Genomic DNA, 13,955 nt, shown 5'->3' with positions numbered 1-13,955 from the left:
TTTTTTCCAGTTTTTTTGTACAGTAAGTGACAGATTTTCACTAAACATGTTCTGTGCTCAAAATAGAAATCACATGAAAGCTTCTGAAGATTCTGTCCTTGTTCTTATAAAAAGCTCCCTGTCTCGTCTAAGGAACGTAACACGCAAGATGTCTCGCTCTTCGGCACTGTGATCATCAGTGCGCGCTCACTACAACATGGCCAGTAGTGTAGTGGAAAACTTTGTATGTTTGCACATAGTTGACATTCATAGTGAAGCACAGCATTGGTTGATCTTGTTCTCCTAAATCCTAAGAAAAGAGGGCTACCCCCTTACTCCATCTTCACACTTCCATGGTTATCCTGTCTTGCAATGGTTATAAAGGACACTAGGTATAAAGTGGATATTCAGTTTTTAGCCTAAAGAATTAGAAGGACCTGGTGCATTGTACCAAAGATGGCGCCACACTTGTTGAAAGGTCGTGTATAGTATTGCAGCTCATCACCATTCACTCCTGGTGCTTAGATGCAATACCAGACACAACCCCAGGACAGAAGTGGCGCTTTTTGTGAAAGACAGCCTAAATTGACTCTTGACTTTTTGCTATCCTGAATCTTAAAGATTCATGGACAGGATCTAAAGATCTCCCTGTGGAGTTTCCAGTGACCACTGCTGTAAACAGCACGACATGTATGTAAAGGGTGGTCACCCAGACAGGAAGTGAAGTGTTACCAGGCAACATGGACGTACAACAAAAATTTTAGCAGTTTTCCTTATTTTTTGAGGTCTTGAGCACTTTTAATGGAATGTAGACTGCCTCCTATTGGTGAGAACATGTTTGAGCGGTTCTCTAATCTTTTTGTCCTAGGTACCAGTATTACCTCCAGTTAAGGAAGGATGTGCTCGATGGCCGTTTCCGCTGTACTGTGGATCAGTACATACGTCTAGCCGCGCTAGCCGTGCAAGGTAATGCTCCTTTCGGGGTTAGTCTGTATTCTGTACGATTGGGTTGATGTACTTTTAGATAGATACTGTTTTTTTTATTTTTGTTTTTTGCTATTGTGTCAGGGGGTTGTTTGGTGACCATTTTTGTAATATGCTTTATTAACCTATCTAACTTCCTTTTTAATAGAAAACAGACTGTAACATTCTCCTTATTAACCCTCTATTGCTAGGTTCACGCTAACGTTTGGGTTACAGTTCTTCAGGTCTGAAAAAACGGAAACCCTATCCACTTAAAAAGCTGCGGAAACCTGAGGACCCCATAAACTATAATGGGGGTCTGCCTGGTTTCCAACATGGCGGAATGGGGGACGGAGTTCCCAGACGCTAAAGTGAACCTAGTGTAACGGAATTGTTACTAGAGAGAGTCCATGGTATTGTGAATATTTGTAGCTGAAGCATTTACCAAAAGGTCACTTCATCTGGCTGTATCTCTGGTTATATATCCCCTACAGCTAGTACTTCAATCTTGGCAGAATTTTTCTAGGTGGTATAAAACCAGAGATACAGCCATTTGAAGTGAACCCTTCCCCCCTCCCCTTTGTCTGTACACCTGTACTCCATGCAGTAAGTAAAACCAGTCTCCCTAGCATTGTTTAGTTAGAGCATTGCTAATGGGAACTTTCCAGCCTGTTTTCTAGAAGTTAGATAGGTTAATAAAGTATATTACAAAACATGTTCACCCCCTTTTCTCCAACGCAACGACAAAAAAAAAAACATGGGAGTTAGAATTTAAAGTCGCAATGTTTTTTTCGAATGTGTGTCTGGCCCTGCACAAGGGATAAGGAGGGGCGATGTAGTACCGCCATGGGGGCTGCTATGGGGTCCACTGCTTTTTCTTTTTTCTTAGCCCGATTTTTCACTTGCCTTTCCCTGCTACTGTCCATGGCCACCTTGCGTGTAGAATATGATACCCCCCCCATGATAATGTGTCAACACCTTCGAAAATTGGTTTTGCCCCATTTTATATTTCATGGTACTGGTTTCCATAATATGTAATAGTTTTGAGTAATTGTGTGTATGTGTACAATATGTATGTATATTATATGGCCGCTGTCTCGTCTTTCCATTTGCAAATAGTTTGATGTTTGTGATAATGAACTGTGACTTGTTTTGTCTTGCAGCGGAATTTAAGGATTATCCTCCATTTGAGACACATGACTTCCTCGGCGAGTACATGCTGTTTCCTGCGGTATGTTTCCATCGTGTGTATACGGTATTTTTTTTTTTTTTTGTCATTGATTATATACAGACGTGCACAAGTCACCCTCAGACAGGATGGCCTATTGTTGGCGTATTGTCACCCCTAAGCCTGAGACTCCTTTACATGACAAACACAAGGTTGGGGGAGGGGGGGGGTGTAGAAAAATGCAGACAAATGTGAAACGTGTTGGAACAATGGGTGCACAATCTGCGCGTGCTTACTAGATCCTGAAACTACTACAGGCACGTAAGGTCGGGTGTATAATGCTGCCGTATGTGCAATCTAGAGACAAGATGGTTATCTTTAGTAAACTATAATCCTCGTAGGCCGTGGAGATCCTCCTATGGAACGTATAGAGAAGTGACAAATCGGCGGGATTTTTCGTGCGGAAACCACATGGACCCCATTATTGTCTATGGGGTCCACAGGTTCCTTCGGTAACCCCAAGCGGCCTCCCAGAATGGAAACCCCAATGCAGATGTGAACCGGGTCTAAGTCTCACAGACTGTTTATAGATGCGTATTTTATGTGCGTGCTGTGATTGGTTGCTGTGGGTGACTTTTTTGACAATTTCATACCCCTATTTGCCATTTCATGCGATGACACCGTCTGCCCGTGACCATCAGGTCCGTGGTGAATTTGATCAGAACGGGACGTTTGAGTGTGAATTACGTCTGACTTCACACCAAAAGCCACGATTGTCATGGTCATGGTCCTGTTATCTGGATAATCACGAATTTGCAACTCGGCCTCATATAATGTTAGAAGAGTCTAGGATGTGTGACTGAGTTTTTCACGTAATATTACTAACCAGCACTACATGAATTTAAAAGAAAAAAAACAAAACACAAAAAAACCCAATTAACCCGATCGCGTTTCATGTTCCCAAAATCCGGAGAACTCCAGAGCTGAGTGGTTTGATTTGGGTCCGCTCAAAATCTCCATGCCACACTTCACTCCAAAGGAGATATGTTGTCCTCACGATCTCTCAGTAGTGCAGCCTCGGGTATCGGGCCTTTAACTTCAAGCAGTCAAATTTGTATTGGGGCAGATTTATGAAGACTGGCATCACTAGTGCCAGTCTTTAGAAGCCCATCGCCAGTGGATTTTGCGTCTCATGTTGCGCACATGCTCCGCTAGGACGTGTACCTAGCAGACCTTAAAGGGATCCTATCATTGGATTCCCTTTTTTTCTAACTAACACGTAGGAATAGCCTTAAGAAAGGCTATTCTTCTCTTACCTTTTAGATGTCTTCTCCGCGCCGCCGTTCGGTAGATATTCCGTTTTCTGTCTTTATGCAAATGAGTGCTCTCGCAGCACTGGGGGCGTCCCCAATGCTGCGAGAGAACTCTCCAGCGCCGCCTCCATCTTCTTCAGGTATCGGCCTCTACGTGTCGTCTTTCGGTCTGGCTTTCAATCTTCTACGCATGCGCAGTCGGCTCTGCCCGAAGCCCACAGGCAGAACCGACTGCATCTGCGCGCGGCGATTTTTTTGTGGCCACTTATGTGAGCTCTTGTAGTAAGCGGCCACAAAAAAAAGCTCTGCCAGAGGCCCGCTGGCAAAGCCGATTGCGCATGCGTGGAAGATTGAAAGCCAGGCCGGAAGACGACGAGTAGAGGCCGGTCCCTGAAGAAGATGGAGGCGGCGCTGGAGAGTTCTCTCGTAGCATTGGGGACGCCCTCAGTACTGTTTGAGCGCTGGGACCGCCCCCAGTGCTGCGAGAGCACTCATTTGCATAAAGATGGAAAACAGAATATCTACCGAACGGCGGCGCGGAGAAGACATCTAAAGGAAGGAGACTAATAGCCTTTCTTAAGGCTATTACTACGTGTTAGTTAGAAAAAAATGGACTCTAATGATAGGATCCCTTTAAACCAACAGTGAATGGTGAATTTCTGCTCCGAAGCCTGCAGAATTATGATTGCAGCTCTGGAGTAAAATACAAGTTGTAACTTGGGATTGGTAATATATTGTATCTATGCAGTGGCTTAGCTTTTTCTGCAGATGAATTCTATCCATAAAGCATAGACTGGTGCTGATAGGCTCGCCCTCTCATAGGCTCGCCCTCGCTTCTTTGCTACATTAGTCTTCCATCCGATTTGGTCTAGATATTACTTTGAGGTGTTTTTTTTTATTTTTCGGCAAGTTGCATTCTGTATGTCGCAGCTGTACAGACTTGTATCCTTCTGCTTATCTCTGGATACCTCTCCCTCGTGCATACTTGTGTGACAGAAGAAACAAATAGTATGTGCAGGGCCTCAGGGGAAGGACTGGAGAGCTCTGCTGAGCACAATACCCATTGCCCGGGGCCTTGTTTTTCTCTGTAGCCTTCTGTCACACTGTGGTCTCGTTGCGTTGCATTCCTTGTGTGTTTTATTGCTTAATCCGTCAGCCATACTTGGCAAAACTTCAGAGACCTATTCAAGGCTAGTGAAGCGGAGGTGTGTTCCTTGGTTGGAACGACCGCCGTGATGTAGATGTCCTTCTAGTCAAGGTTGACCCGTGTGGGTTCATCAGAATGGACGTCATGGAGCTCGATGGTATTATCTATGAGCCGATTAACCAGCGCCATTGTAGTCACAGCACCATCGGGATAGTACATCACACATCGGAAGGAGGTCGCCTCGTTTTTTGGTTGGCTTCTGCTTCGCACTAGTTCTCCTTGATGGTTCACACAATCTATCAAGTACTGGAGTCTGTATTTTGGGCAGAGGGACCTGTCAGGTGTAACCTCTGCTGTCCCCATAGTCATGGCCCTCATACTCTTGTGTCATAGTTATCAACCCCCAGAGCACGTCTCCTGATACTTGGGGCGTTTTGCAAATGATTTGCCTAAAATTCTAGCGTAGAGTCCGAGGTCATGAGTTTGATTATTGATCGTAAAGAGTAGTTGGGACAAGGAACCCTCAAAGGTCAAAAGTCAGAAAATTGGTAGACTTTGGAAGCCAATGAAGACCAACTCAATAGCGATGGACTCACCAAGAACATAGTTGGTAGAAAACCAGATATGTTGCCTGTAGCAAGGGTCTCCGATACTGTGGTTGCACATCTCCTGGTTTGGTCAACCTTGGCACAAGGAAATTGTGGTGGTAAATCTCCTGGCAAAGTGCACAAGGAAAGGTGAGGTTCCTTGGTCTCTGGATCTTAAAGAAGAGACCTAAAGAGGACCTTTCACCAACTCTTTGAATAGGTGTCGCTCCACTGTTACCAAATTGGGCGCCGAAGCTAGCAAATCATTTAGGAACCGTGTGGGGCTACAAAAAAAATGCAACTTCACCAGAATCAGTGGATGGCGCCTTTTGAAGGAAGCAAAGAGTTGGTGGAGGCAGTGAAAGTTCCCCTTAAGGCTGGGGCTCACAGTGATTTTGGCCGCGACCCCATCGAGCGACTGGTCGCTTTAGGACTCTCTCATGTTAATGAATTGAGTTGCATTGGAACACCGAGAGTGCTGCGATCATCAGAAATTCCCAATCTTTTTGGGACTTGACGTCACGGCACTCTCAAGGTCCATTCACTAACATGAGTGACCTGGCGATCTTTGGTGCATGACGGGAGCTGCAGTCAAAATTACCGTGTTGCCCTAGCCTTAAGTTAATGGAGCGGCTATATTTATATCTACAACAGCGCCACTCTTTGCTAAAGGCAGTGTCTGGTATTGCAGCTGAACCTCATTGAAGTGAAAGAGACTGCACTGCAATGCTAGGCACATCCCATGGATACGAGTGGTGCCGCTTCTGGTGTGGGCAGCGTCCTATGTGTACGCATACATGTATGTCCATGTACTGATACAATGATCAGGTTGGATCATGGACTTGTGTTTGTGTTTTATTTCAGGGCTGGACCCACGACAAAGCTCTGCTGGAAGAATTACTTCACAAAGTGGCCTTGGAACATAAAGCTCTTAGGTGAGATCTTCACGTTACCGATTATATAGCGTCCTTGATGTGCAGACCGTTACATCTCCCAGAACGCAGCGCAGCGAGGTCCAGTGCAGTATATGAGCCCCATATGGTTTTTGGGTGATGTGACGTAGAATTCATTAAAAATCATCCGACTCCGATCCGATCATGTGAGGAATGGCAGAAAGCTGTAGACCTGTATACCTACCCCTATAGAATTAACCTGTTGTTGGCCATCTATAAATTGACTCCCGCCCTATTCTATGTAGTGGGCCTCCCCAATTCCAGATTTTTGGAGCCTCCTGTTGTAACGCAGTCGTCTATAATAATCATATGAGCAGATTTTTGTCTTGTTGTCTTCGCTTCATGATCTGACTGTACATTATAGTGGAATGCCTCCAGAAGAAGCTGAAATTCACTATATTAAAGAAGTGGAACACTTGGACGGCTATGGCAAAGAATGTTTCCATGTCAAGGTATGTACGCTGCAAAAATTGTGAGCGACTCCATGCTGCCACCTATCAGTCACCGGTTGTATTGCACAAACTAAAAATTTTTGCAATGAGTCCTGTGCTTGCTTTGCCTGATGCAATGAGTTGAAACAGATCCTTTCACCACCGCAGATCATTACTATTAATATTGTAGTGGATGACAGTCTGATTTATACTCCTTGTATGAAAGATCCCATTACAGAAATACATTACAATTTATTTGAGATTCCAGAATTTTTCCATTCCTGGATAAGCTTTGAGCCTTGACAGGTTTTAGGAAACCAGTGCTACCAATTTATTGATTGCTGAGTGGTTCTTGATATGAAAGGGTTAAAGGGCAGGGGTCTGCTTTATAATATTGATGGGCTATGCCGGGGGCGAATAATGGGGATAGTATACAATAGTGTCATCTGTCATGGAGACCATATACTGTTTCCGGGGGCCAATAAAGGAGGCAATATATTTTATGGGGTCAATAAAGGGGCAGTATACAGTGTGTGGGATCATAGTAGGGATGACGATCGAAAGTTTTCTATGTCCCTGCAGTGTCTTTATTATACTGCATAACATTGAAGTTTATGGGACAGTGCTGCAATACCTACAGCTTGAACGGCAAATGAGCAGCGCAACTCCCCCCACCCATACACAGTGACAAACCGTGTACAGGTATCTGCTAGAAGGGAAAGGAAGTGAATTTTAGTACAGGATTTCACAGATAGGAGCCAAAATCCTTTAATATAGTATATTACGATGTGTACTAATGTCACAAATGGCGACAAAACAGAGTATGATAAGTGGAGGCCCAGGGGAGACGATGAAACCTAAAAAACAGTGTTACTCATCTCTCCTGGGCTCCGGCGCAGCTCCCTGCTGTCTATGGTGCTGATGGTTGGGCCTGAGCGGTCACATGGGTCATGCAGTGTCCTGATGCTCTATGTGTTACGACGCCATGTGACCACCTAAGGCCCAGTCACAGGTTTCGGTGGTCTTCAGTTAGGGAGTCGCGCCGGAGTCCAGGAGAGGCGAGTAACTCTGTTTTTTTGTTTGATCACCTCTCCTGGGCTTCTGCTTATTATACTTTGGGGTCTGAAGAGATCTCATAATATAATACTGGCAGTTCCGATTCGGACGTTATCGGTCCAAACAACACTGCAGGTAGAACCTCCCTAATATTGTAATAACCAACGTGAACAAAATCATATGGGTTATTCTGGTTGATTTTCGATTATTTTTCGATCAGTCGCCCAGCCCTACCTCCTAGTATGAAGAGCACTGCTGTATACTCCTATACTCGTAGATACGGACAATCCCTTTAATCTATACGTGGTGTCATTAATCTTGCCTTATATTTTGGGCTTGTAGGACAGTCATGGCAATGACATCAACCTCTGGATTTTCTTCATGGGGATCTTTGCTGGAGACAGTCATGGAAAAGCAACGACATCTTACAGGTAAGGGTATTCTGCACATTTTAGGATGTGTGTCTTACTAAGACTCTGGTCACAACGCAGACGGTACGCCATAGGTGTCACATGGTGGCTAGTGGTGCTGTGACTGTGGCCTGGAGACTTGCCAGGTCTTCTGGAAGTCTAGGAGGTCTCGAGCCTCTTAGACCTTCCGGGAGTGTTGGCAAATACGACATAATGGGGTGAAATCCGCTTTGAAAATTCGCTGCCTTTTTGCTTTGTTTAGACTGGAACTTTCAATATCTCGTGCCCATGAATTGTAGGGTCACGTACTGGTGGTGGTGCAAAATCTGCATTGTAAATCTGCCATGTCTGAGCTCGCTTATTCAGATGCCTGAAGAGGTGGCGGAGGAGTCCGAAAATAAAGGAGGCTTCAAAAAATATCTGTAATATCCATATTTACAAGACCCCAAGGAACAATCATCCCCTCACTCCTAGCCGTGTATGTTTCTGTATTGTTCCTTATTGCTGGCGGGCACAATATTCGCCCAGGAGCCATTGTGAACCATACGGGAAACATACGTCCAAGCGTACACGACTGCCCTTGGTAGACTTTCCTTAATATGGCCCCATTGTTCTTTGCCATTGCCTAATATCTTTATAATTGTCGGTCGGGGACACATTACCGCTCATGAATACATCTCTCGATGAGGTCTGATGAATCCGTCCCATGTAACAAGTGTCCGTGTAAAGTAATATCGGCCATTATTCTGCAGATGGGCTATGTAATAAGTTCCTAGGGAGAGATCCCCCCAATATACGGAGTGTAGGAGCCTCCGAGGCCTGGAAGTAAAGCATCCCCTGACCGCTCCTTTATCTACATACAGGCTAGAACATGGGTATTTTTTTGCCTAATCTTCCCGCTAGCAAGTGGATGAATAGAGCGCTTCTATGTCCTGACATGGTCTGCTAGAGATATGTTTCAGCCTTGCAGAGATGAATAGCTCTTGAAAGCATCCTAATGGTAATCTGTCCCGAGAGCTCTGCCAAGCTGGAGGCTGGACGGGTAGAGATATCGCTGGCGTGACTGTGGAATGTCGGAATGTGAGTCTTGGCAGAGCTAACCTGAGATCTTGTCTCCAGGTGGAATGACATTGGGAATATCACACACAACAAGTCTGCAATTGTACTGGAGCTGAACAGAAAGGAAGAGAGTGTCTTTTTTCACACGGTACGTGAGTAATCTCCTCTCACCACCCTCACATTCCTCATGTTATTCACCCCCGTTATAATGAGCATTGCAAAACAATAGTTATACTATCTAAGCTATATAATGTTGGGGATTGTTACCTCTCCATAGCAGTGCTTGACAGGGGAAATACATGTATTTATAAGGATTCTCCACTCTTTATGTATATTACATTACTTATCCTGTATTATACTCCAGAGCTGCGCTCACTATTCTGCTGGTGCAGTCACTGTGTACATACATTACATTACTTATCCTGTATTATACTCCAGAGCTGCACTCACTATTCTGCTGGTACAGTCACTGTGTACATACATTACATTACTTATCCTGTATTATACTCCAGAGCTGCGCTCACTATTCTGCTGGTGCAGTCACTGTGTACATACATTACATTACTTATCCTGTATTATATTCCAGAGCTGCGCTCACTATTCTGCTGGTACAGTCACTGTGTACATACATTACATTACTTATCCTGTATTATACTCCAGAGCTGCGCTCACTATTCTGCTGGTGCAGTCACTGTGTACATACATTACTTATCCTGTATTATACTCCAGAGCTGCGCTCACTATTCTGCTGGTGCAGTCACTGTGTACATACATTACATTACTTATCCTGTATTATACTCCAGAGCTGCACTCACTATTCTGCTGGTACAGTCACTGTGTACATACATTACATTTCTTATCCTGTATTATATTCCAGAGCTGCGCTCACTATTCTGCTGGTGCAGTCACTGTGTACATACATTACATTACTTATCCTGTATTATACTCCAGAGCTGCGCTCACTATTCTGCTGGTACAGTCACTGTGCACATGCATTACATTACTTATCCTGTATTATACTCCAGAGCTGCGCTCACTATTCTGCTGGTACAGTCACTGTGTACATACATTACATTACTTATCCTGTATTATACTCCAGAGCTGCGCTCACTATTCTGCTGGTACAGTCACTGTGCACATGCATTACATTACTTATCCTGTATTATACTCCAGAGCTGCGCTCACTATTCTGCTGGTACAGTCACTGTGCACATACATTACATTACTTATCCTGTATTATACTCCAGAGCTGCGCTCACTATTCTGCTGGTACAGTCACTGTGTACATACATTACATTACTTATCCTGTATTATACTCCAGAGCTGCGCTCACTATTCTGCTGGTACAGTCACTGTGTACATACATTACATTACTTATCCTGTATTATACTCCAGAGCTGCGCTCACTATTCTGCTGGTACAGTCACTGTGCACATGCATTACATTACTTATCCTGTATTATACTCCAGAGCTGCGCTCACTATTCTGCTGGTACAGTCACTGTGCACATACATTACATTACTTATCCTGTATTATACTCCAGAGCTGCGCTCACTATTCTGCTGGTACAGTCACTGTGTACATACATTACATTACTTATCCTGTATTATACTCCAGAGCTGCGCTCACTATTCTGCTGGTACAGTCACTGTGTACATACATTACATTACTGTAAGGATTGGAGTCAGGGTCAGGCAGTGCAAAGTGACACAACTGGGAAAGCAACACTGTGCAGCTAATGAAAAAGGGGTCGCAGGCCCTGCAGCTATAACTATGCTGTAATATCTGAGATGAGGCAGACCAATGCACTTCCTAATTGAAGTGCGCCTACCACGGCTCCTAACCTTCTATCCGGCGGCTAGGATAAGGGGAGAGGAGGCCCTGAAAGTCCTAGGGACTGGAGTCACGGGGTCACACCTAAACAGAAAGCACAGTGTCAATGCAATGCAAAACAAAAGACTAAACAGCATGGAACCAGGGAGGACCACAAGTCCCAGCAAGACACAGAAGAGAAGGCGAGGTCAGACGAGCAAGAAGTAAAGCCAGGAGATATAATAAAAGGTACCAAATCAAAAGACAAGGGATAGTCAAAAATACAAGCCGGGCAGATTAACCAAGAAACATATGAAATACAAACAGACAGGGAATCAGACTGAGCAGGGGGACCAGGAAACACAAAGTGAATGGCTGGCAAGGATCCATGCCTGGGTGGGGATTAAATAGCAGCAGAAAAACACCTGATGGCTAATGACATGGAGACTGAAGGCAAGGAAAAGATTAACCCTTAATGACCTAAGCACACCCAATAGAACTCCTAACACGTCTCCCAGGCAGCAAGGAGACCGCGGCGACTCCGTATCCTGACAATTACTTATCCTGTACTGATCCTGAGTTACATCCTGTATTATACTCCAGAGCTGCACTCACTATTCTGCTGGTACAGTCACTGTGTACATACATTACATTACTTATCCTGTATTATACTCCAGAGCTGCGCTCACTATTCTGCTGGTGCAGTCACTGTGTACATACATTACATTACTTATCCTGTATTATACTCCAGAGTTGCGCTCACTATTCTGCTGGTACAGTCACTGTGTACATACATACATTACTTATCCTGTATTATACTCCAGAGCTGCACTCACTATTCTGCTGGTACAGTCACTGTGTACATACATTACATTACTTATCCTGTATTATACTCCAGAGCTGCGCTCACTATTCTGCTGGTACAGTCACTGTGTACATACATTACATTACTTATCTTGTATTATACTCCAGAGCTGCGCTCACTATTCTGCTGGAACAGCCACTGTGTACATACATTACATTACTTATCCTGTATTATACTCCAGAGCTGCGCTCACTATTCTGCTGGTGCAGTCACTGTGTACATACATTACATTACTTATCCTGTACTGATCCTGAGTTACATCCTGTATTATACCCCAGAGCTGCGCTCACTATTCTGCTGGTACAGTCACTGTGTACATACATTACATTACTTATTTTGTACCGATCCTGAGTTATATCCTGTATTATACCCCAGAGCTGCGCTCACTATTCTGCTGGTGCAGTCACTGTGTACATACATTACATTACTTATCCTGTACTGATCCTGAGTTATATCCTGTATTATACCCCAGAGCTGCGCTCACTATTCTGCTGGTACAGTCACTGTGTACATACATTACATTACTTATCCTGTATTATACTCCAGAGCTGTGCTCACTATTCTGCTGGTACAGTTGCTGTGTACATACATTACATTACTTATTTTGTACCGATCCTGAGTTATATCCTGTATTATACTCCAGAGCTGCGCTCACTATTCTGCTGGTACAGTTGCTGTGTACATACATTATATTACTTATAGTGTATTATACCCCAGAGCTGCGCTCACTATTCTGCTGGTACAGTCACTGTGTACATACATTACATTACTTATCCTGTACTGATCCTGAGTTACATCCTGTATTATACTCCAGAGCTGCGCTCACTATTCTGCTGGTGCAGTCACTGTGTACATACATTACATTACTTATCCTGTATTTTACTCCAGAGCTGCGCTCACTATTCTGCTGGTACAGTCACTGTGTACATACATTACATTACTTATCCTGTATTATACTCCAGAGCAGCACTCACTATTCTGCTGGTACAGTCACTGTGTACATACATTACATTACTTATCCTGTATTTTACTCCAGAGCTGTGCTCACTATTCTGCTGGTACAGTCACTGTGTACATACATTACATTACTTATCCTGTATTATACTCCAGAGCTGCGCTCACTATCCTGCTGGTACAGTCACTGTGTACATACATTACATTACTTATCCTGTATTATACTCCAGAGCTTCGCTCACTATCCTGCTGGTACAGTCACTGTGTACATACATTACATTACTTATCCTGTATTATACTCCAGAGCGGCACTCACTATTCTGCTGGTGCAGTCACTGTGTACATACATTACATTACATTACTTATCCTGTATTATACTCCAGAGCTGCGCTCACTATTCTGCTGGTGCAGTCACTGTGTACATACATTACATTACTTATCCTGTACTGATCCTGAGTTACATCCTGTATTATACTCCAGAGCTGCGCTCACTATTCTGCTGGTGCAGTCACTGTGTACATACATTACATTACTTATCCTGTATTATACTCCAGAGCTGCGCTCACTATTCTGCTGGTGCAGTCACTGTGTACATACATTACATTACTTATCCTGTATTATACTCCAGAGCTGCGCTCACTATCCTGCTGGTACAGTCACTGTGTACATACATTACATTACTTATCCTGTATTATACTCCAGAGCTGCGCTCACTATCCTGCTGGTACAGTCACTGTGTACATACATTACATTACTTATCCTGTATTATACTCCAGAGCGGCACTCACTATTCTGCTGGTACAGTCACTGTGTACATACATTACATTACATTACTTATCCTGTATTATACTCCAGAGCTGCGCTCACTATTCTGCTGGTGCAGTCACTGTGTACATACATTACATTACTTATCCTGTACTGATCCTGAGTTACATCCTGTATTATACTCCAGAGCTGCGCTCACTATTCTGCTGGTGCAGTCACTGTGTACATACATTACATTACTTATCCTGTATTATACTCCAGAGCTGCGCTCACTATTCTGCTGGTGCAGTCACTGTGTACATACATTACATTACTTATCCTGTACTGATCCTGAGTTACATCCTGTATTATACTCCAGAGCTGCGCTCATTATCAGTAATATTTATGGTCCTTAAAAAAAATTCTATGTTATTTTAGTAAATTTAGTAAATTCTTGCTTGTGCCATGAAATAACAAATCTGGAGTATGTAGTTAGATGTGTGTTATGTTGTTC

General features: G+C 43.8%; 1 protein-coding gene across 1 annotated transcript in view; it reads left to right on the top strand.

Moving 5' to 3' along the window:
• PTPN14 (protein tyrosine phosphatase non-receptor type 14) overlaps positions 1 to 13,955 on the top strand; it is a 70,930-nt gene that overhangs the window by 41,527 nt on the left and 15,448 nt on the right. The window contains exons 4-9 of the mRNA XM_075267099.1: positions 848 to 945; positions 2,106 to 2,173; positions 6,022 to 6,092; positions 6,475 to 6,562; positions 7,940 to 8,028; positions 9,127 to 9,214. Of these exons, the coding sequence (XP_075123200.1) occupies positions 848 to 945; positions 2,106 to 2,173; positions 6,022 to 6,092; positions 6,475 to 6,562; positions 7,940 to 8,028; positions 9,127 to 9,214 (502 nt within the window). The remainder of the gene's footprint in view (positions 1 to 847; positions 946 to 2,105; positions 2,174 to 6,021; positions 6,093 to 6,474; positions 6,563 to 7,939; positions 8,029 to 9,126; positions 9,215 to 13,955) is intronic.

Source organism: Leptodactylus fuscus, chromosome 3, assembly GCF_031893055.1.
Source record: "Leptodactylus fuscus isolate aLepFus1 chromosome 3, aLepFus1.hap2, whole genome shotgun sequence".
Classification (NCBI taxonomy): Eukaryota; Metazoa; Chordata; class Amphibia; order Anura; family Leptodactylidae; genus Leptodactylus; species Leptodactylus fuscus.
The sequence above is the reverse complement of the archived record's forward strand: the minus strand, read 5'-3'. Positions and strand labels throughout refer to the sequence as shown.